This window comes from Taeniopygia guttata, chromosome 2 (genome assembly GCF_048771995.1).
Source record: "Taeniopygia guttata chromosome 2, bTaeGut7.mat, whole genome shotgun sequence".
Classification (NCBI taxonomy): domain Eukaryota; kingdom Metazoa; phylum Chordata; class Aves; order Passeriformes; family Estrildidae; genus Taeniopygia; species Taeniopygia guttata.
The window spans coordinates 96,075,014-96,099,940 of record NC_133026.1 but is presented as its reverse complement, the minus strand read 5'-3'; the positions used below and the strand labels follow the sequence as shown (position 1 = coordinate 96,099,940).

Below are 24,927 nucleotides of genomic sequence, written 5' to 3'. Positions count from 1 at the left end.
TACCTTATGAGGATCTGGTCACCACAGATCTTGTTTGCTTTGAAAACCCTCCCAGATTTAGAACACTTTTTCCTTTCTCTCTTCTCTTATTAAGTATGGTAATTTTTGTTTTCCAGAACTTCTTTCAAAAAATTCAAAATAATGATCTCAGTGTAGTATTTTCTTATGAACCCAATGAGTGTGTGTGACTATAGTTTTGAATAATATATTTTAAGTTTATCTGCAAATAATTGGGAATTTAACAATTAGGTTTTGTAATTCTTTGTTCTTTGAGGTTGAAAGAGGTGCCCAAATGTACTTTGTGTGGTGTTTACATCCCTATTTTGCCAAGTCTTCCACAGCAGAGGTAACTAAATATTCCTGAAAATTATAACCTTATTTTTCTGCATTTTGACATGTAATTATCTTCAAATATTTGTTTACACCACTTTCAAGTAATATCTTGTAGCAAAATCATGTGGCTGGTATGGGAAGGTTATGAAGAACATTGCTTCCATAGGCTGCTATTACTCAGCCAATGAAGTGAAAATTAACCCTATTTAAATGAATAACTGTTAGCAAAATAGTTACAGTTCTGTCACCAAACAAAAAGATTTGCAGTAATTATCAGATGGCTCCTAAAATATAGAAGTATTTGAACAGCATGGTTCTTCAAAGCAAGCATTCCGTGTACCAGAAAGGAAATTGCAGGAATAATTGGAGCTGTGCTGGTAATAAAGCCATTAACAGAGTCTGAGCACATCAAAGGGCAGCATACAAATAAATAAAACAAAATCTTTTTTTACAAAGTTTGTTTCAAGGCAATAACATCTTCTTTCCTTAACCATGTAGTGAAGAAATCTACAAGTTGAGCATACTGACAGGACCTTGAAGTCCTATAAATATGGACTTAAAATGCATAAGTGATCCTACGAGTCCCTTCCTGTATCCATTCATCCATCTAAACCTTTAAGTCACAATGTATTAATTTGAAGTATAAATTCACATGTTAAATAAGTGTCAATGTGTGGTGTTGAATTCCTCAAATGTGGCATCAGTGGCTGAATCTAAGTATCAAGGAAGGAAGTAACAGTAGGAAAATTAAAGATAATCATTACTTGAGACACAAAGCAACACCAAGACCTGTTAGTGGTGGTTCTTATATGAAGATCCAGGTACAGTTTAGTACAGAATATTCTGAGTAATAGTTGAGTGTGTATGTACAGTTTTGCAGCAAAAGGAACACTCTGCTCTTACAAATCAGCTGTTTAAATAGAATAATATATTCCCATTATATTAAGTATGAAAAGAAGCTGGAAGACTAAACCTTTTTCTTGGAAAAAGAAATACTAGGTAGGGGAGCAATGTTTAAATGTTTCAGCAGGAGGAGAAAAAAATAGAATATAAAAAATAATATATAATATAAAACTAAATGTAAAATGTCATTGGACCATAGAACAATTCAGGACCTCTGGAGCCCATCTACTTCAATCCCCTGCTCAAAGCAGCGTCAGTCACATCACATTGCTCATGGCTATTTTCAGTTGTGTTTTGAATATCTCCAGGACTGGAAGCTGGAGATATGACCTCTAGAAGGCTAAGCAAGAAGTCCTGCTCCTGCGGCCTGATAACTAAAGCAGTAGAAGAGGCTGGGGGCATTGTCTGGAGTGCAGCTCTGCTGCCCCAAGGATCCCGTTGGGCAGTGAGCTGAGCCATCAGTCAGTCAGCTGTGTGGCAGCAATGAAGGCAAACCATGTCCTGGAAAGCCTCAGGAGGAGGATGGGCAGCAGCATGAGAACTCAGCCTGGAAGGCTTCTCCATATTGAGCCAGGCCTGTAATATTGTCTCTGATTCTGGTCCCCTCACTGCTCTAATCAAGACAGGAGAAAAAACTCCAGAGAGTGTCAGTGAGGAAGATGGAGGTTGGAGAACCTGAGGCAAGACTGAAGGAACTAGATTTGCACCAGAGAGGAAAGAAGGCCTGTGGACAACTAATCACAGCCTTCCAATTTTGATAGGGTGGCTGAGGTGTTCTCAGGGATCCTCAGGGGAAGGACAAGAGGCAATGGGCAGAAGTTGCTTCAGGGGAAATCAGCTTGATATAAGGAATAAAAAAAAAATAGCCAACTGATGTTTAAAGCTAAAGGTGAGAGCAGGCTAAGCAGAGAGGTCAGTGTTTCCTCAGTGGAAATCTTGAAGACCTAGCTTGGCAAGGCTTTTTGTAACCTAGTTGAAGAGCCTGCTTTCAAGGTGGACCAGATGATCTCCAGGGTTTCCATCCAGCACAGAGTTTCCTGTGAAATATGAAGTTTATGTCTCTAAAGTTGCTACTATAGCTCTTGGTATATCTCTGTGCTGCATGTATTGTGTCTTGCGCTCTCCTGAGTATATTTCAGTGGTGGAAAAGTATATTTAATCTTCCTAGTGTCTCTTAAAACAGTCTCAGAAGAACTTTTCTTTGAACTGCTCTAGTGTTATTGCTTTATAGTAGAGGATATGATGATCTGTGTGTCAGTTATATATATTCTGGTTTTGCCATGGAAACCTAGCCATGTTTTGGCAAAGTTCAAAGCCTTGCAAACCTGTATTTTCATTTTTTTTGGAAGCACTTCTGACTTTGACAGCTAAAATGTTTCATGTCATCTGTAAAACTTTGAATATGATGGAAATTCAGATAATTTTCTCTCTTGAGTAATGGAATATATTTCCCTCAGTTCATTCAGGGCTAAAGACTGGTATTCATTGTAAGAACTACTTATCATTTTTATAGACTAGTACAGGGAAAAATGTTTGAGGTGAGATCATGGAGCCATTCTCTGTATGTATCTCCTCTGGCACTTGGTCACATGAAAAAGAAAATGGTTGAATTAAACTTAAGAGAAGAAATAGACCAAATGTTAGAGCGTGGGAGAAAAAGGAATAAATGTTCTGGCACTCTGTGAAGCACCTTATCCTTTGGAAAGCTGTGAGAGACTCCAAGGTCAATGGAAAGCTGGCTGCTCAAATAATTGCTATGAGAAATGCTGAAGCGAAGAATGGGATGGGGAGATTTTGAAGAAAATATATATTACTAAAAGTAATAAATCTATTTTAATTGACTGCCCATAGCCAGGGAGACTGGTGCAGAGATAACAATCTCAACAATGAGAGGGAGGTGAACAAGCAAGCAAAAAGCATGGACATGGTCTGTCACTTCAGCTCGACTATACCTGGTAAAAAAACTCTGTGCAGCAGGGCAGGTGCACATTAACAGAAAGCAAGGAGATATTGTTCAGGTTTTTACACCCAAGTAAATTGCTCTCCAATAACACTACCTCATTTGTTCCAGCAGCTGGGAGATATTCACTTCTCAGACATGGCCCAGGAGAGGCCTGTTCCAAAATAAGAAGAGCATGTGTTTGGAAGAGAAGGTTTCAGTAGCAGAGACTCTGATGAAGCTGAGGGATAAGCACTTAGGAGGGGAGAGACTGGAACTGAGGCATCTGAAGCAGGTCTTTATTGGTCCTTGGGGGAGAAATCAAGAAGAAAGGATTGAGCTAGAATATAAAACAGCTGGGCTTGCTGTGGAGATTTGCACTAACCAAACTCCCCTTTTTAATGCAAGTGAAAAGCGAAATCTGGATATCTTAAATTCAAACCAGAATTTTAAAGGATTTTTATTTACTTTCTTTTGCTTTCACCATGCAATTCCTTATTTCTTCCCTGCCGTCATAATCCACACATCTCAGAAGCAAGGAAGGTGTAAAAGAAATATCTGTGTGAAATATACTTGTGTGATGACCAGTACAGAAGAACTTTGAGAAGTCAGGTCATAGCACTAAACATTAGGAATTTATGACAGTCAAACAAATGTATAAAGCCTCTACTTAGCAGAATGGTATTCACCATTTTTTCTGACTGTGGTGAAAAATAGTTATGGAAAATCAAATGCAATCATATATTTATGTGTATCATAATGTGTATCATAATAAGTGTAGAATACGTACCAGTAAACATAAAAATATTTATTTGTCATAAGATACAGGGTAGGAAGGCCATAAATCAGACCCAGTGGGGCCCAGTGCCACAAACAGGAAAATGGTAAACTAGGCCTGTGGAATTAGCAGTTGAATATTGAGTCTTCCTTTCCTAGCCTTCAGTACTTGGCTTAGCATTTGTAATTTTTCCAATATTTTGTGCATCTATTTTCACTATTCAAGTGTAGAAAGTAGGTATACTATATAAATAATAAAAGTTCATGATGAAAGTTAAAGACCTAATTATCTAGATTGCAGTTTACAACAGTAGTAAAAAAATACGTTATGTGAGGATTTTTTTTTTCCTAATGACAACATTTTCCCTTGAAGCTACTCTGAATTATGTGTCTGTGTTGCTGGGGAATATTTACAATATTGCTGTGGAAATGGGAAGAGGTGTGGACCCTTCTGCAGTCGCTATAAAAGGAAGCAGACAGGTACAAACAGAAGGTTATGGTGTATGAGTGAGGGCCAACAGGTTTGTCTCAGTAATTTGTTTTCTCCTAATAAAGGGAGATGAAATATAATAAACCTTATGAGTACTAAGTTTCATTTAAGGTTATGGTTTACTTGGAATAAGGGAGGCTTTGCAATGTAAATAAAGAGCAATTTATTATGAAAATTAGCACAAATCTATCTAATTTTTACTTCTTCATAGAGGGAAATTTGAAATTCAAATCACTGGCTGATGAAGGTTATTAAAAATGCATTAGAGTTCAAAATGTAGCTGTATGTAATTGTCATAATAGATACTCAAAATTAATTTATCCCAAATGACAATTAAGCTAAAAGAATTTTCAAATTATCAGCTAACAAACTTCATTTAATATTAGAAACAAATAAAATGAAAACATTTCAAAAAGTTTGCAAAAAGTCAAAACTATTTTAAAATAATCCTAAAAAAAGGATTGCATTTCTGTTTAGAATTATTCCTTTTCTTATTGTGCAAATTACTTCACTCTTGCAATTTTCTTTTACCTCAGTTTCTCTCTATCGCATTTTTCTCTCTTTCACCTTTTTCTCCCAGAGAAGTCTGGACTACTTCGAGTGTGTGTGTACACACACATGCACAGGCATGGGCTGAATTTAGATTAAACTAAACTTGTTCATTCTTCCTCTATACCTGGTAGTTTTTCATCTAGTTTGTGCATTTTTCTGATGAGGGATCTCATAGGTAGACTGGTGCTATTAATACTTCCTCGAGAATATCTGAAATGGCTCTAATTAATATTTAAGAACAGCACCAAAATGCCAATTTTGGCATTGTTGGATTGGGATGGGAGCTATTTTATAGACACTGAGGCATATTTACAACCTTTAAAAATCAACAGAGGGGAAAGTTTTTCTAAGTAATACTACTTTTGTGGTGGGTGTGTAAGTACTAATGTTTTCTAGAAACAAGACAAGCCAGGAACTGTCAGCTAGTGGATATGTCTGTGGTTGTGCTTGTAGATGTACACACATGGACTTGCACCACTTGCTGCTGTCCATGGCCAGGAGTGTGTCCGAGCCCCCAGCTGAGTCCTGTGCTTGTATTTCTCTTCTTGATATTTCTCCCTTTTGGCATAAGGTGAGAAAGCCAAGAATAAAGAATGCAAAAATAAAGATGGCTCTTTTCCTGGGTAATGTAATTTATTTTTTTCTGAATATACCTCTTGATAGTTCAGCAGATACTCGGTGTTTTAGAAGTCCTTAAAATCTGCATCATGAGTTTATTCTCTGCTGTGATTTTTTTCCTCTGTAAGTGTTACGTTAGAGGAAAGCCAGCCTTTGTCACCTGCTTCTGACCCCAGTCTCCCCCATGGTTTCAAGATCTGGCTAAAGGAAGCTAAAGCTGAAATTAAAGGCTTTCAGAGATTGAAACAGATAGGAAGAGGAATTACACCTGGGGCTCGGCCACTGCCATCACTACAGAATAGATACAGGCATAATAATTTCTGTGCACTGAAAGCCTATGGTTACTTGGATCCTCTAACACTCCTGACCCAGTTTGTCAATGCAGTGAGAGATTTCATGGTTAAGATTTTAACTTGCAGTTCAGCAGGAAGAATTACATATACACATAACTTATAACTGCATTCAAGTGATTACTGTGTGTAAGTGATTTGTTTTCAAATTTAGTCTATGTTAATAAACACTTATTTTTAATTGAGCTGATCTAACAAGATAATTTTGGAAACTAATGCAAGTCAGCTAACTTAAGTAAACCGAGAGGAAAATTTAAAGGAAATTTTGGAAAAGTATGTTTCTCCTTTTCTTTCCACTCAAAGACCAGTAACATATTCCTTTTAATTAACCAATATCTTTGGGTCAAAAATATAACAGATCTTGACTATCATCTACTTTGGGAATGTTAAAAGTGAAAACTCTGAAAGCGGGAAACAGTTTCTAACTGTCCAGTGTATTTTAGTCACCTCACGAGGGTATTAATCCTCATCTAAAGATCTAGTGTTCACAGTGAAATACTGCATTAATATGATTTGCATGCCTACTAACTCTAGCAGGAAGTTTGATACTTGAAAGCATATTTTTTAAATTGCAGCTGAAATTTGAAAGGATAATTGTGAAACCTATTTTATTTCAGTTGTGAATCATCTTCCCCCTCTGCCATCTCTCGCTGGCATGATGTTATTTTTCAAGTGTGCACCTGGGTTGCAAATTAGAAAATTTATGTTGTTTTAGTATTAAGGCATTAGTTTAAATTTTGTTAACACTCACTTTTACAGAAGGCTGTATTTTTTCCCCTTTTATTTTAATGCATGCACAGTAGCCTGGTATTCAAATTGCTTTTCAAAATGAAAGGTTAGATTGGAAAACATATTTCAAAGGATCTTCAGGATAGCAAGGAAATGGGATTGAGAACTGGGATTTTTGTTCTGCCAATGGCTGTCTGTACAATTACCCCCATGAAGTGTGAATGCATTTTTTTTTCAGTATGTATTTAAAAATCCTGATTAAAATGTTTGTTAAAGGAATAAGTCCATGTGCACATGAACTGTTCAGATTTTAACTATCACTTTCAAAGACCAGGCTACTAGCCAGAACCAGAATAGTCCCAGTGGGCTGGTTATTTTATGGGTTAGGCAGCAGCTCAGTCCTCACAGTATGACAGCAGCATGGCTTGAGAGAAAGTAAATTGGCTTGGAAAAATCCCTGCATCTTTGCCTAGTAAAGGCAAAGGCAGCTGATATGATTTTAATACACTTACTCTGCACTGGTAGGTTTGATTTACCACCACTGTCAACCAATTTAACATTTAAAGTAGCATAACAAAAGCTAGTCAAGGAAGATTGTTTTCCATCCTTAATTTTTTTTAGTGTTCATTGAGACAAAATTAAGAGTTTGTAACTGCTTATGTAAGTGATCAGTTATAGTACACCATGAAACTGGATACCCAAGTTGTAGCCCATATGAGCCAGCGGTCAACACACTACAGCTGTAAATACTAATAATTTTTATTTCTCTTCCATTTTTTTAAATTTTGAGAAATTAAAATCATTCTTTTATTTTGTATTCTGTCTAAATTTGCATCATGTCATCTAGGTTTCCTGGAAATGCTGTAAAATTCAAACATAAACATTTTTTAAAACTTAATATTATCTGGAGGATAAGAAGGAATTATTCATTATCCTTCTACTATCAGATCTACACATATTTCTTCTCATCAAAGTTTTCTTTTTTGCCCTGACATTACTGCCTTATACTTAGCCTGATTTATTTTAAATATATTCATTAATTCTGCCTAGTTTTGGGTGTTTTTTATTTTTATGATGTACTTTTTCAGTTAACAGACAAGATTCCTACTGTTGTTATAAGCGTGGTTTCGTTTTAGTACTTAGTGGAATGAATATTTACTTGGTAGAAGTTTCTTGAACACTTACTCCTCTGAAAAAGCAGCTGGAGACCTGCCCTAGAGGCATAATGTGGAGGTTGATATGCCACTCTTTGGCAACAGTCCTGAAGAGTGTTGTTACCATAACAACTCATTTTCCAAGGGTAAATCCACATGCAGAGATGGGGAAAACTTCTGTTTTCTTTCTGAATTGTTTTTGCTCTTTTATGATCCATTCTTTCATTTCTCTGATCTTGGGATTTCTCTTCTCCCTTATTATGTTCCTCTTGTAATCTTATGCTTTAAGATTTGCTATTCTTTCATGAAATAGGTTTTTTTTTTTCCTTTTTTTCTGCCCCTTAGTACATTTTAACCTTGAGTCCTGTTTTCCAGTCTCTTGCATCTCCTTGTCCTATTGCTGGTTTTGTGCAATATATGCTGATGTTGTGGAAATGTGTTTCCTCTTAAATACTTGGAATGTCCTAAGGGAAAGCATCCCTTTCTTAGACTTAGAAGTTATTTCTTATGAAGAGTTTCCTTGTCCAACTTCTGCTCACAGCAGAGCCACCTCTGAGGTCCAAGGTCTGAGCAAACATGGTTGCGCAGGGCGATGTCCTGTTGGGTCTCCAAGAATGGAGATTGCATAACCTCACTGGGCTGCCTGTCCCACTGCTGGACTGTCTTCTTGGTGGGAACATCACTTCTCCTATGCAGCCTGGACATCTCTTATCTCAGTTTATGCCCATTGTCCATCTTCCTCCTGCCAGGCACAGCTGTGAAGAGCCTGGCTCCATCTCCTCGATTATCTCCCTGCTGGCACTGGGGGGATTGCAGTTAGATGCCCCCAAATCCATCCCTGCTGCAGGATGGAGCAGCTGCTTCCTTCAACCTCTACCCCCACACGGGGCAATAGTCCCAGCTCTGGCTGTCCTGGGAACCCTCTGCTGAACTCATTTTGTCATTGGAATCACTTTTTCATCGGAGTCCCAAAACTGGGGAAAGTATTCTAGAGATGATCTAATGAATACTGAGTAAAAAAAAAGTCACTTCCCTTGATTTATGGCCTGTGCTTCTTTTAATGCAGCCATTTCCCCAGTCTTAAAGGTCTTTATGCTTTTCAGACAGCACACTGCCTTTTCCTAAGAGCCCAAATCACATCCAGCTCGATACAAAGCTGTAACAAAACTTCTACTCTGTGGCAATTAGATTTAGCAATGTCAAAGAAGCCACTGCTAGCTGCAGATAGTGTCACTGAAAGCTGAGCTGGAGGCAGGTGTTTAGATGCTTTGAGATCCTGTCTGTGGTCTTCTGATCTGTACTGAGCCAACATCTTGTATTCTCCTTTTGCAGACTGGAAGCAGCATATTGGTACCTCCTTTGCCCTTTTCTTGCTGTGATAGTTGACATGGCCCTTGCTTTATATATCACTCTCTTATTGTTGCCATGCTGTTTCTGGTTTGGGATGGTTCTTTACTGTCTGAGCGTCCCTCACTGGTGTCCCTGCTCCTTGCCCCTGTGTTGGCTTTTGCTCTGTCACATTACTGCTTGCGTGGTATTACACAACAGATGGTCGTATGTGGACCATTATTAAGAAATAAAAGGATAAATGATTGCATTTTATAACTTTCTCTTCTGCTTCTATTTTTTCTAGTTAGAACTTAAATGACAGGAAAGTAGTGTGCGATGCAAAACAGAAACCCATTTATGTAAATTCAAACCTTTTCTTCTGCCCAGGCAATTTCCAGGACTCTGCACAGTGGAAATAACTTTCAGTAGATGGAACTGCAGAATCATTTCCGTCCCAGTTTCATATGGGAGGCACATGTTTGGAAGAATTCAAATAAGATATAAACCAGAATGGGCCACTTAAGGTTTTATTCATGATTTTTGTGGTTTTCATCTCTTTTGGACCTCCTTTCTTATTTACCCTGTAATTGTAATTTTTGTAGAGATGCAAATATAATAAGTGATTTGGACATAATATTTCTGTAATTGTGGGAGAGTTATCTCATCTATTTAAAGGTACAATTTGAGCACCAGATCCCACAATGTGTTATATATGTACAGTCTTTATATGCCATGTAATAAAAAGGAAATCCTACACCTTCATCTGCACGACTAGAACAGATGTTTAGTACAAGAAGCAAACAAACAATGTCCTGTATGTGTCAATAGTGAAGTGTCGTAGATTAAAGAGAAAGTGTATTGAATTGTTCCTAAAAGCCTTCCTCTTTGAAAGAAATAAATATAGTTCCAAAGAAAGTAATCACAAAAGAGGAAAAATACATTTACTGTTAGAAATCAATGCATCTCAGTTAATATGAGCCTTTTTTTTAATTAAGTGCCTTTTGGAATTTAATAGCTTTTCACATCTAGGAATATAACTAAGATACTGAAATGATAGCAAAACACCCAAACATTTTAAAGGATGGGTGTTTTAAGATGCATTGACAGTTACAGTTTCATAATATATTTTGCTAGTATCATGAAATTGTGATCTTCTAATTATTTCCTATTATTCACCTGGGTAACAAATGCTCTTTTAAAAAGAAGACTTTATGTTGATAGACAGGCAAGGGCTAGAGGTTTTTTTAGAGAGACCAGAAGTTTGTTACTAGAAATCTGTTATCTGATTTTTTCCGACTAGACAGATATAACTGACCACTTCAAAGCTTGGGTGTGCTGGTCAGAGATTTTATTTTCCATATAGCAATCCTAAATAATTTCCTTGAGCATCAGCCTATACTTGTGTGTCCTTCTAAGGCTATCTGCCACTGAAGGCTTTCTTACATTAGTAGTTTTCTTACACTTGAATTATTTACTAGGTATCTGCAGCATGGCTTTACTGAAATTAAATTACAGTGGGTGTAGCTAGAGAAAAGTGGAGTTAGACTTCTGAAATCTATCAGGATGATTTTCAGATGATTTCCTAGTCTCTTGGCACAGACATGCAGTAAAACTAAAACAGACCAATCATTTAGTATTTCCTGTAACTCAGTCCCCTGGCATCTGACAATGCTTGTGCATTCTGGTAGGGAGGAGAGAATTGAAGAAATTTTGTATTAGCGTTAAATTTAGGATCTTTATGCAGAAAGGTGACTTCAGTTTATGTGAACCTCTCAGGTTAAATGTTACTATCATAAGACTTCAAGGAAATGAAGCTTTTTTTTCAAAGTGAGGACACAAGCTAAATACTTCCTCTGATCCTCTTGTCTTTTTGACCATAAAGTATGAGATTTGTTAACTGTTGTTTCCTTCAGATGAGTCCTTCTCAATTTGTTTTTAATGTTGATGTACTGATCGATGGGTTTTTTGTTTGGTTTTTTTTTGTTTTGTTTTGTTTTGTTTTGTTTTGTTTTGTTTTGTTTTGTTTTTGCATTGTTGATCCATCCAGATGTGGCTAGACAGTATTTATAAGGTGTTGATAGTTATGGACTTTATTATTCCTATGTAACATTTACTAAAGGAAGCAGGTGGAAGCTCTGAATGTGGAGTTCTTTCAGATGAGATGTTAGACCAACACAAAACAAGTTAAAGTTTTAGGCTTATCTCCAGACCAAGATAAAGAAAAACAATGAGGATGAGAGGAAGAGCATTGCATTACCTGAAGCAATATTTAGATGATTCATGACTGATCAAGATATATGAGCAATAGTGTCAGAAAGCTTATAGGATCTTTCACTTTTTTGATGCATCTGTAAAAGCGTATTAGATTTTGGCGAACAATCCAAACATCAAAAAAAAATTGTTTCCAGATCAAGTGCATTTCTTTTCATCTGTGCTTATAAGGAATATTTGAGGTGAAGCAAATTCCTGGCTGTGAGAGGAACCAAGTTACAGTAAGCAACACTGATGTGTTGCCTTGAGACCCTGATGCAAGTCTAGACTGGTATAATTTTGCAGGAGTGAGATTATGCCTTTACCAATCCTGGAAGTTATCCTACCTATTAGCCCTTCAAGGCTCTGTCCTCTTATCAAATATTAGTAAGAAATAGAGGACTTGGCTGTCTCTAAAACAGCTATGTCAAGACCCATCCCCCCTTCACCAAGAAAGAAAAAAACCTGTATAATAGATTAAAAAAAATCTAAAAGAAACCTTGACAAATTTTGGTTACCTGTAAGCTTAGTAACTCTTCTACATCTTTTCATCAATCAGTGTTAAATTGTCTTTCTAGAGAAAAAGCAAAAGTGGTTTTAAAGTTTGATAAAGAAATTCAAGAAATAGAAAAAACCTCAAAGTAGGAAATGTATGTGTGGGCCGCTGAGTGATGGACATATGAAGCAGGAATTATTGATGAGGAGTAGGAGAACTGAGAAATGGTCCAGGTGCTAAGAGTCCCTAGCACATACCACACTGAGCAACATATGGAGAACAGCACTAAATGTCTAGTAGAGAAAAGAAAGTCTAAGTTAACTTGCTAATGGTAGTGGAAATTTGTATACTATATAATCATAGCTTAATAAAAAAAAGGATTTATTTCACCTACTGGAAGAAATCAAAGGATAAAAAATCAGAAAAAATATATTTGCAAGTTTGCTTACTAAGGAGGCAATATTAGGTATTTTATTCATTGTTGGAATTAATTTTGTTCTAGAGAGTTACAAATGGGGAAAATAGGAAAACTGATTTTCAAAGTTTTTGTTGGTTTGGGTTGTTTTCAGTGTTAACAAGGTTTTAGATGAAGTATAAACCCCTAATGGGGAAAATGTTTTTGGTTTTTGGGTTTTTTTGGAACATCTCGGTAAGACTCTTACATATGTAACGGCACAGAAAATTTTCCCTTTTTTACATTCTCTTACTGATACAAGGTTATCAGTGGTCTAGGTAGTTTCAGAATGATATTTGGTTGTTGTGAAGAGAAAATATATTTTCAGTGTATTAGACTGAATTTTGTCAATAAGTCCATTATAATACCACAGGGAGCAAATTTTGGTATAATGTTCCTTGCTTAATAAAGTATATTTACCTAATGATTTACCTAATAGATTTACCTAATTTACTCATAAAAAGGGTATTTTTTTGTACTTTTTAAAAATTTTATTCGACTTTTAAAACCTTCTTAAAATCTGCGATGTTTTAAATAATTTCAAAGTAGTATTTTTATAAGTTCTCTTTTTGTCTTTTCAGTAGCTTTGATACTTTTCCCCTTTTAAAAATGCTTATTTATTTTTGTGTTTTTTAAAAAAATAATACATAGAATTTAAGCCACACTTTTAAAAATCCCTGAGATAAAGCAATCTGGTTGCCAGGCAAAGCTCATCTTTTCCTTCATACAGGGTAATATACTCTCAGGTGTTTTTTTAATTGCACACATTCAGCAAGTAGAGAAACGACTCATGCTTAATTGGCATTAAATCCAGAATTCAGAATTTCATTAACTTAATTCTCTATCAATGGGAGGATAGACTTTCACAGTTTTGCCTCTATCTTTCCACTCTGATTGTGGAGGGAAGCATACAGTACAATTTGAAAAGATGAACATTGAAGGAACTATTCATGTTTATTTGATATTGAAAATTATATAAGCAATAGAAATACTGAGTGGCTTATTTGATAATATGGCCTTTCTAGTTGTTAGTGTAGATTTGTGTTCCTGAAGTGTTCTCATTTCTTTTTCTGTTAGCTTGCCCAGAAAAATTATAATTACTAAAATCTTTATAAATTTCCTATGTCCTCAAAATATTTTAGCTAAAATTATTTCCTTCAGCTCTTGTAAAGCAAAGCATTCCAATAAGAAAGATATCATTTTGGAAAAAAATCTTAACTGGCAGAAATGCTTTTGCCACGTATGTCAAACCACTAAAGTATTTGACAAGGATGTCTCACAATATCTCATAGCAGTTTCAAATAGGTCCATTTTTTATGGAAAGGCAAGAGGGATATGATTTACAAGAGGGATATGATTTCTATATGAGACTACAAATGGCTTAAAAGGTTTGTGTTAAAGAAGGTAAAAGTCAGGGAGTTTGGAAGGGGCAATTAATGTAACTTTCTCACACTGCAGTTACAAGAAGTTCTGTGCTGTCTAGGGAGGTCCTGTGATTTCAGAGACAAAGGAAAATCAAAATGTGTTTAAAACAAATACCTTTTTTTCCTGTATGGAGACTATTTTTCTTTACTTGCCTAGCATGTTGTTCAACCTAATCTCTCATATGAGTACCAAAAAGCAGCACATAAGATTTGGCAGTGTTTTCATTGTCTCTTTCAGACATTAAATTCCCACCAGCAACTAAAAAGTATTCTGTTGTATGTACATTTTTTACTGACAATATTCTTAAGTGTGTGCTGCATGTTGCATATGTGACTATATTAAACAAGGCAGAACTAATCTACTGATCAGAAGATGACTCAGAAAATTATCTTTACATATAGCTGTGTGTGTACTTAGGTGTGTCTGTATTTATGTTTCAAACATAAATTACTATTAAAATTTTGTTGCTTTAGTGCCAGGAATGTAAGATTTCTGGCTCTATTATCAGTATTTTCTTATAAGCATTGCAGGGTCTTCCAGTAATCTGTAACACTCAAGTACTAAGAAAAAAAGTAGATCTCTGCTATATAACAGAGACTAGCAGAAGGCTTAATAAGCCTTATTGTCACTATTCAAAGCAATTCTATTTCCTTTTCTGCTATACCAGAGAGAGAAAATTTCCCTTTTAGGTACAGCAAGATTTAAGGCACTTTTATCGGCATGGTGTGCAGTTTCACACATGCACACACGTAAAAATGTCACTTTGTGTATTAATTGCTTGTGTAAGAATCACTGGAGCTTTTTCCTCCTATCAGTGTTTTCCCTATTGGACCACCAGCTATTTTTAAAATTTTCTATAATAATAACCTGAACTTTTTTGTGTCCCAAATAATCTTAAATATTTTGCTCTTATATCTTCTTGTTTAGCAAGGCTAGTAGATCTGTGCCCTCTCTCTGACTTTGGGGCCTTCCGTGTCTTCAAAATTCAGTAATAACTTATGGATTTGGTATTGTTCCCTCAGGTTTTGAATTCTAGAGTCTGCTCTCTCCTCTGCCTACTAATGCTTTCTTACCTCTCTTTTGAGGGATTTCCTTGAGATTAGTGCTTTGGGTGAGTCATAAAAGCCCTCTCACACATTAGTTCATTTACCATGCATGGATCAAGGAAAATCAACAGATATGTCAGTAAATTCTTTAATGAGGCAGGGATATTTGTGGTATTCAGCCCTTCTCTTTCCCCCAAGACAAAAAGTAGTGAAATATATGGATTCTTACAAAGCCCTGAAAATGCATGACAACAGTTAAAATTATAAGGAATTAGGAACCAATGGTGAGGCAAATGCACCTGTGTCCAAAAGAAGGCCAAAAGGTTGACATGGAGAATACAGAGAATTTTGGCAGTCAACCAAAGATCAACCTGGAGAATTTCTGACAGTCTTACTTCAGCCTATAGGAAGAACTGTGGAGTAAATGTAATATCTGGGAAAGGCAGCATGGATTTACCAAGGGTGAATTGTGCCTGACCAGTATGATCACCAGCTGTGATATGTTATGAGAAGAACTTTAGCAGGGTTTTTCACATTTTCTCCTGTGGGATTCTCAAATTGAAGTTGAGACATTATTCTCTATGCAGGTAAATGTCTAGATGATGTAAAGATGGTCAGCTAGAGCTAGTCAGACCCAGAAAGTTGTGATTAATGATTTGGTTATTATATGGTTAATGGTTGGTCATTATGTGGTTATGCTGGTTTTTAATGTGGTTAATGTGCTTACCTGTTTGGAGGGCTGTAGCAAGTGTGGAACTGCTGTGGTCTGCACTGGGACCTTCTTGATATTGCTATCAGGGACCTGGAGGAAATAAGGGAGCTGTGCCAATGTGCAGAGAGCAAATTGGGAAGGATCAGTCGATATGCTTTTGGTAGTCAAGTCACCTTTTCAGCAGCCTGAACAGGCAGGATGAATTGGACTGACATGGACTTTGTTAAACTGATTAAGGGCAAAAAACAAGTGCCAGCCTGGGGATAGAAGAGCCCCTGTATGGCACAGGTTTGGCATTGGCAAGCTGGGGGCAGGACTGCAGGGAGGGCCCTGGATCTTGATGTCTCAGGCAGCAAAGCTACGTGGGCTGGGTGAACAGAAGAATGGCTAGTCAGTACAGAGAATGATTATTCTCCTCGGTTTAGCACACATTAGGCCATATTTATAGTGCCACATTCATTTTTGGCCCACCTGTTACAACAAAGATATTGACAAACTGGTGTGAGTTTTGCTGAAGGCTGTCAAGGCAGACTCTAGAGCAGTCTTCAGTTCTGGTCCCAAGTTCGTCAGCACATAACACATTCCTCTTCATGCTTTGTCTCAGTTTCTTTTGTTGGCTTGATGCATCTCACTGCTTGTCTGCTATCAATATTTTATTGAAATATCTTTGCCCCAATGTGTTCCATTTTTTTACTGCACCGTATAAAATCTCTTTTGCTTTAAAAACATTTATTTCAGCATGTGAAAAGGAATACTGCAACTGTGCACCAGGAGCATAACAATTACAAAGCAAAACAAACAAAAAAACCCCACCTACATTCAGTCAATTTTTTCTGTAGTCATAGATGTCCAAACTCATATAGCTGACATTTTTCTGGAAATTAATTCTGCCTGAGGCAAATGTCCTGCCTGAGAAAAACTAACTCTAAACAGATAAAGTTTGCCCAGAGTTCCAAGAAACTGAGAAAAACATTTCAGAATGTAAGGTGTTAATCAGTTTAATATAGGCAGGCTGCCAGGTCTGGTTGGAATAACATATTTTTCTTCCATTTTTATTAATTGTAGTTATATACATGCATCAAAAGAAAATGGAAATAGATTGAATTTTTATGTTGTAAATTTGCTGCAAGAGTATTTTATTGTTGATAAGCTTTTCTAATATTTAGGAAATAAAATGAAAGTTTGAGTTCTTTTGAGGGTGACACATACATTTTAAAGACACATGAGGATCTATCCTGTAGTGATACTATTTGACATATTAGTTGAGTTACCTTCCTTAATTAATGAAACACTGTTCTTCCAACATTAGGTTTTCTATTTGATGCAGATTCTGAAACTGATCCAAGTTGCATGAGTATAGGAATTGAAAAATAGATTATACAAAATCCCAAGGCTGAGTTGATGTTATTGTAAACTATTTCCATGTAGGACTTATTAAAGAAACAGAGTTTTGTGGAAATTTATTAGAGAAATAGAGTTATTAGAATTAAGTTTTGTAACTTAAGACTCTACCTATTTATGTGAGTTTTTTTAACCAATTACCAAGCTTATAAATAACCCTAGGGGTTTAGGAATGGTACTCCTCAATTTAGGTCTCCCACTAAGACTCAAAACCACACTGCTGCTCACTCGCTCCCCCCTTCCCCTCCCGTTCCCACTCCTTTGGAATGGAGTTGAGAACTGGAGGCACAAAAGCTGAAAATCATGGGTTGAGATAAGAATGATTTACTAGAAACAGCAATGAGACAGAGAAATGAGCAGTAACAGCAGCACAAAGAGACAATTTACATGGAAAAAGCCTGCAACAGGGAAAGCCAGTGTCAGGCTCTTCCCCACAATGCTTTCTCTGCTGGAAGAAGAGCTCCTTACTCCTGCCCCTGGCAATGAGTGAGGTGGAGTGGAATAACTTCTGGGCCTTTCCACACACCTTTCCTGCTTATTGTGAAAAATTAACCCTGTCCTGGCTGAAACTAGGACAGAGGAAAAACACTTTATAGTAGAAATTGAGACGCTAAGCTTAATAATTTTATTTGTACTATTTATACACTGCTCTAAAATACTTTTCTTCATTTTAAGGTAACTGAGCTGCACAATATCAAAAACATAACCAGATTGCCTCGAGAGACAAAGAAGCATGCAGTGGCAATTATCTTTCACGATGAGACATCAAAGACATTTGCGTGTGAGTCAGGTAAGCAATTGCTGCTTCATCTCTAGCTTGAAGAAATCTAGTTACACATCAAAGTCTGACTCGGATGAATTAACTCACAATGCCAGTTAAAAACTCTAAGCTTAAAGAAATTTGTGGTAAGCAAAAAACTTTGGAATTTGGGGTTCAGGCTTTTTGGGGTTTGGTAGGGTTTTTTAAATATATTATGAGAGGTGTTAGGGTTGTTACAGAGCTCTTTTTTCCATATTTTTCTTTGCATGCAGATGGTCTAAAGATTGGAGGTGTCCAGCTAAACTTGTAAATTCTAGTAAAAAATAACCTGTAAGATGTTATTAAAGCAAGATGTGAAACATTCTTTTTTTAACAAGATTTGCTATAGGCACTTACTAAACTAATAATTATCATGCCATTGCAAATAAGTGGCAAATACCAGCTAAAACCTCGGGATATTTTAAAGCAGGGTGTCAAGCAGTTTGAATGACTCCATAGCATAATGACTAAACTAGCATAGAACATGACTTGGGCATTAGAGTATACAATGGCAGGCAGTTAGTTGTGAGACACTGAGCACTGTAAAATCAAAGTGCACTATTTTCTTGTTTGAAAGTACAATTGTACATATCTGTGTCCTAGGGTATATTTTAACAGAAAAAAAAAATTTAAAATTGTGGAAAATTCTTTAATGATAAAGTTTGTGATTTTTTAGTGACGTATTTGAAACTTTGCATTTTAAAAGTTTGTATAGATAATGCTATATATATAAATGTTGGTTTTGATTTTTTAAAATATATATGTAACATTATGTATATATGGTGAAGGGCCTAGAAGAAAAGCCATATGAGGAGTGACTGAAGTTACTTGGTGTGGAGAAGAAACTGAGTAGAGACTTCATTGAAGTCTACAACTTCCTTTTGAGAGGAAGAGGAAAGGAAAACACTGATCTCTTCTCTGTGGTGATCAGGGACAGGACCCAGGGAACGGACTGAAGTTGTGGCAGGGGAGGTTTAGGTGGGAACTAGGAAAAGGTTCTTCATCCTGAGGGTAGTTTTGCCCTGGAAAAAGCTCTGCAGAGAAGTGGTGACAGCACCAGCCTGACAGAGTTCAAGAAGCATTTGGAAAATACTTTTGGGCACATGGTGTGGCTTTTGGCACTGTCCTGTGCAGGCCAGAAGTTGAACTTTATGATCCTTGTGGATCCCTTTCAACTCTGGATATTCTGTGATTCTATATCAATATCATCATATAAACATTGCATCATGTACAGTCTAAATAATAAATTAAATGCAGTGAAACAAAATCTGAGAAATGTGGAAGAATTTAAACGTGTACGAGGTCATTAATTATGTAGCTTTGAGATCAAATATTGCAAACAGTCATATGTACATTCCATCATAAAAAATAGATTGACAGGGTTTTGTGTTAATTAATTTAAGTTTAAAGAAACACATAGAAAATCTGTGTCTGTCTACAACTGGCTTAAGATATCATTAGATAAGTAGTCCACATTTTGAATTCTAATATGTAGAGTTGATAGTGACTCTATATTATGATTAATAATTGAATGAAAACATTTTAATTATATTCCAATAGCACTGAAGTCAGTTCTGTAGAAACTTTTTCACATGCCTTTGCATAAAATCCTCTTCTTTCCTAGTGAGATCTTGTTGCTTCCCTAGAATTACTGTGCTTCAGGTATATTTGAAAAGAGTGACAGCAAATCATAACTTCAGAATTCTTTCACCAAAGAAGGGACAAACCTGTGGGAACCCAGAGCAAGGGGAATATCCCCCTGTCTGGCCTGGGGTGTTCTGATGAAATAATAATTTTAAAAATAATTTAAAAATAATAATTTAAAATAATAATTTTTAAATAATTTAAAAAATAATTTAAGTGTCACTTCTTAGTTAGGTAGTTTAGTTTTTGATTAGACTTAAAAAGACCTTGTAGCATGAGTTTGTTAGCCATTTTTGTGCTGTTTTCATGCATGGATATTACAATTAACAGAAGCTGAAGACCAAAAAAGTCCAATGCGTCTCTCGTTCCTGACACAGAACTGCTCTGGGAGAGTCTCCCCTACCAGGGGTGCCCCTAGAGAGTTACCCAACTTGGGGCCCATAAACTCACACAAACCTAAGGAAGTTCAGCATGTCTGGCCCACTCACCCTTTCTTCTTAACCTTGAACCCAGTTGTAAATACAAGACGCGTGTAGTGCCACAAGGTGCTAGCAGGGTGCCAGTATGAGCTGCTCTCTCTTTAAGCTCTAAACAATGGTGTGTTTTGAGTGGACAGAACCCTGGGTGAAGTGGCAAACAAGTGGAGAACTTGCACACAGAGAACAAAGTTCAGACCGAGATAAGTGATGTAGTAGGTGTCTGCTCTAGACCTCATCAACAAGAGAAGGAAGATGAAGCAATCTCGGGGCAGGTGGAAAAAGCCTTATAGTCCCAGGCATTGGTATTCTTGGGTGACTTTAACCTCAGGAGTAACTGCTGGAAGACCAATAAGGCTGAACACAAGCAATCCAGATTTCTGAAACACATTGAAGACAATTTCTTGATACAGATGATCAATAGTGTGATGAGAGGATATGTTTGTTCAGGGACATGCTTGGCAGGCTCCTGTGGATCCTTGAAGGGCAGAGGAGCCCAGGAGAGGTATCCAATCTGCGAGGACAGCATCCTCTGAGCACAAGAACTGTTCTCCCCATACTCAGAAGACGAGTATGACTCGCTCAAACACACACACAAAAAAAAAACCTACAATGAAACAGAGACTGACTACTTGGGAGGGATACAGAGGCATTGTCTATTTACATAGGAATGGAGTTCAGCAAGCTCCAGCTCAGGGAAATGCAAGATATAAAAGGTTTCTTAAAGTACATCAGGAGTAAAATAAAAGCTAAGTAAGTGTGGCCCTATTGCTTGCTGGAACAGTTGACATAGTGATAAGGGTCATGAGAAAGGCTAAGGTACCTTTTATACTGTGGTTTTCACTTGTAAGGCTTGTCCTCAGGCCTTCCAGGTCCCTGAGCCCTTGAACATGATGAAGTATCCCTGGCAAAGGAAGGCATGGTAAGGCATCACTTAAAACACTTGGGTTTCCTACAAAAGTTAGTGGAGCTTGATTGTAAAGAATGACAAGAAGGAGGATCCAGATAACTGTACTCCAGTCAGCCTCACCTCAGTCCCTGAGAAAAATGTTGGAGCAAATCACATGTAAGCAAATCATATTTGCCACAATAAGGCAAAAGAAAGGCAGTGGTTCTTACGTACCTTGATTGTAGTGGTCTTTGACACCCTCTGTAGCTTCCTCCATAGTCGCCAGAACTGGTGGGGCACAGGATGGATAAAGACACTATAAAGTGGGCAGAAAATAGGCTGGACTTAAAAACCAAGGCTGTGAAGACAAGCTTGCAGCCAGGAGGTAGTGGATCCCTCAGTTCCATGCTGGGACCAATATCATTCAATGTCTTCATTGACAATCTGCATGATGAGGTGGGGGTTACTCTCAGCTGGTTTGCAAGTGACACCAGGCAGGGGTGCTCCAAGTTGGAAAGGAAGGGCTGCTGGCAGAGGGACCTGGACAGGCTGGAGAAATGGCTTACATAAACCTTATGAAGGCTTACATAAATCTTATGAAACTCAGGAAGAACAAAAGCTCTTTGCCCTGGCTTGTAGTAATCCCAGCCACAAGGCAGGCTTGGTGCCAGCTGTTTGGAAGCAGCTCGGCAGAAAAGACTCTGGGGTCATGGTGCACAACACTCCCTCGACAGCAGTAGTAAGGGTCTTCACAGCAGGTACTGGAAAGTGACCCTTCCCTTTTACTCAGCACTTGTAGGACCACATCTGGACTGCCATCTCCAGTTTTGTGCGCTCAGCACAATATTGACATACAGGAGTGAACCCAGGGGAGGGCACCAAGAGCACATGACGTGAAGAGAGACTGAGGGCATATTCAGCCCGGAGAAAAAATACTTCAGGGGATCTTATTGCTTATGTGATCTGAGAATACAGAGAAGATTAAGCTATAAAAGCATTAGATACCTTGCTGTTTCTGAATGACTAGAAATCTTGGCTGTGAGCATAGTGGAGTTTCAATCAGTTTGTCTTTCTCCATGCCTTCAGTCTGTCTAAGCAGCATAGACTGCATCACATCTATCAGATGAGAAAGATGCATTGTTTTGTTTCACTAAAATCTGATTCTCTTTAACTCCAAATCTTTTTTCTGAACTAGGAAGATGCAGTCCAAAAAAAAATTAATTCCCCAAGGCATTTCCACAGTGAATTCTGTCTTCTCACAAGGAACTGTTACCATTTTTACTGCTTTGAAATGTGCCAAGTACTTGGATTTCCTGTATGAAACTTAACAAAATTTAAAGAATATTTGAAGAACTTGCTTCTTATTTAAAATGGGTTCTTTTTCTTCTCTTGGTTAGTGGCACTGGTTTATATGGAAAAATGCATAGACTTTTACAGCCTCATAGTGTATAGTACTGTACACACAATGATGTTTAGTTTGGTAAATCTTCTTGCCACTTCTTTGGTTAACACAATAACTTTACTAATCCTGCTTCTTTCCGGTGGCTTCAGTGTCAAAAAAACACTCAAATGGTTTTCACTCAAGGCAAAATCTTTCTAGAATCATGACCACTTGACCTTGAACTTTTTAGGACCCCAGAGTTTCATAATGTGGACATTTTTCTACCATGGAGCCTCTGAATATACAAAAGCAGATACCTTGTTTGTTATCATCTTGAATTGTAGAGGCAGATGGAAGGAAAGTAACATTAAATCCATTGCAAAAGGTCTGCTCAGCATAGAGACAACAATTTTTTGGAGACAAGGAGAAAGGAATACTCAAAGCTGAGTTGATTTTAGGGACTGAACAATGTGAGGTAGGGGTTTTGTCAGTGTTCTACCAGAAAATGGTTTTAAATAATGGTATCATTTTGGTTTTGATAGTCTGAGCTGATACCTTCTCCTTTGCTCTGTCTTAAAGTGCCAAAAAAGCAGCACATTTTTCTGGCACATAGCTTTCTCAATTGTGGAATTAAGCACAATAAAATACTATTCTGTTTTAAAATAGGTCTCTAAAGATGCAGAACACTTTGGTTCTCCTCAGAAAGCCTGAAAGCTGTGATACCAGCCCACTGGGTGTGCTGGCTCAGAGCCTGTGTTTTTTTCCTAAGCTCTTGCATGTTTTATTCCCTCATCTTGCTTATTGTCTTCAAGGCAGCTACTGGCAAATCTGAGCCCTGGGTGGGGTGTAACCCCTGTATTTCCATTAGAATTACAGGAAATTAGTAATCTTAGATGCATCTAATTGTTGGTAATCTTCATTTATTTCATTCTTTATGTTAATGAAAACATTCTATAGAAAAAAAATCGAAGTCCTCCATATGCTTTTGTTATCACCTACCCACTACTACCACCAGTGCTCCCAACATCTACAACAGCTGTAGAAGTGTGCTCCCTTCTGAAGCCCTATTAAAATATTTTGAAGAGCAAATTAATCTAATATATTACAGCTCCCCAAATAAAATCATGGGATAACAAGTCTTTAAAGAATTATCCCTCTTCATGAAGAAAGGGAAGCTTCTTGCTGTCACTATATCTGTTTCTGACATCTTCTCTAAGGGGTAGCAACATGTGACTTTGGTGATTAGCAAGCGACATTTCAAAATTCTCTGTTATCATGAGAATTATTTCAGTGGAAGTAAACTAGTGAGAAGTCAGGGCTGATTAAGTAACATGAAAAGTAGTCTATAACTCAGTGAACCTACAACATACTTTAAAGAGTGAGAATTCTTCTTCCAACCGTGGGAAATTGCTGCTGCTCTACTACTCTAACAAGGAACACTATGATATCAATTTGAGCCTTCCTGAAAGCTGTGTGAAAGTTATTGCCATAAAGGGAAGTTTTGTGTGGGTTTTTTTGTTGTTTTTTTTTTTTTTAATTAAGAATTATGAAATAAATTATTATTTTGTCTTCATTGTGAAGTATATAATCAAGTGGAGAATGTCTTTCAGCTCATCATTCCAGCTGCTGGGTTTGATGTGCTGACTTTCCCTATACCATTGCTAAAGAATTTGTTGGCAAGGGTCTTGTTTGGTTGGGGACTTTTTGTTATTGTTGAGTTTTTTCCTTTGGTTAAGTGTGCTGTCACTTTTTGTGTGGTTACAGCCGTGCCTGGATGCATGTATCTGTTAAGATGCTCTTCTTCCAGCAAGCCTGATACCTGTAATATGACTGTAAGACAAGTGTCTGAATTGAGACAGGTGTTCTGAAATGTCCTTTAAACTCTCACAAAACTTGTAGATGTGATGCAGTGAGCAATGGTGGCTGTGCAGGACCAGCAAGAAAACAAAACTGGAGGGCATGAGTACTGATTTAATCTAGAATTTTATGGTGCTGTTTTAGAAGTTGCTAGCATGATGAGGATTATGCCTGAATAATACCTAGCTTTTGAGGAATGCTGTTTCTGAATTGCACTAGTCAGGGACAGACCATATGGGGGCTTGATTTTTCCTTTAGTGATGACAGCAAAATACTAAGTGATACCAATCCCTTGGCATTTTATGCTTAGTAGTCCCTCCAACGCAGGTTTGTCTAAAATCTTATTTTGATGTCTAAATGACAGAATGTGATGAAAACTGATGAACTTTTAAACCTAGTTCTTAAAAGATAAAAACAAAAAAATTAAAATGAGGGGAGTTGAAAATATTATGGACATAGCAATAAGAGAGACTAATAGAGCTGAGAGGTGATTCTGGTGATTTGAAAATAGAATGAGTTGTGACATAAGGGGCAAAATCACATTTGTTACATAAGGGACAAAATTAAGAGAAATCTTAAAACTGCCACTGTTAAGCAAAGCAGACACCCCCGAGGATACTGACCTTTTTCTGCATTCTCTTCAGTACAATGCCCCACTCTGTATAGAAGCAGATGAATTGAAGGGGTTTCTTTCTTCCCAGGCATGCATAAACAGCAGCTGTAGAGTCATTGCAACCAAGAAAGAGCCTCGTTATTTTTAAGAGGTTATACTTTGGCTTTTCCTCAAAACTTTCACTATTCAAGTCCTGGGGAAAATAGAATTGGGTTATTGCAAAGTGTCTATCAGTTACTGTATTTGAAACTTCTGGTTTAGGGGTTTATGCATTCATGAAGGTTGTTTTGTCTTGCTTCTGTGATGGTTA

The 24,927-nt window shown here is 37.2% G+C and overlaps 1 protein-coding gene across 2 annotated transcripts in view; it reads left to right on the top strand.

Moving 5' to 3' along the window:
- DOK6 (docking protein 6) overlaps positions 1-24,927 on the top strand; it is a 240,954-nt gene that overhangs the window by 98,560 nt on the left and 117,467 nt on the right. For both annotated transcript variants that reach the window (XM_030265926.4, XM_072924474.1), the window contains exon 3: positions 17,634-17,748. In XM_030265926.4, coding sequence (XP_030121786.1) covers positions 17,634-17,748 — 115 coding nt within the window. The remainder of the gene's footprint in view (positions 1-17,633; positions 17,749-24,927) is intronic.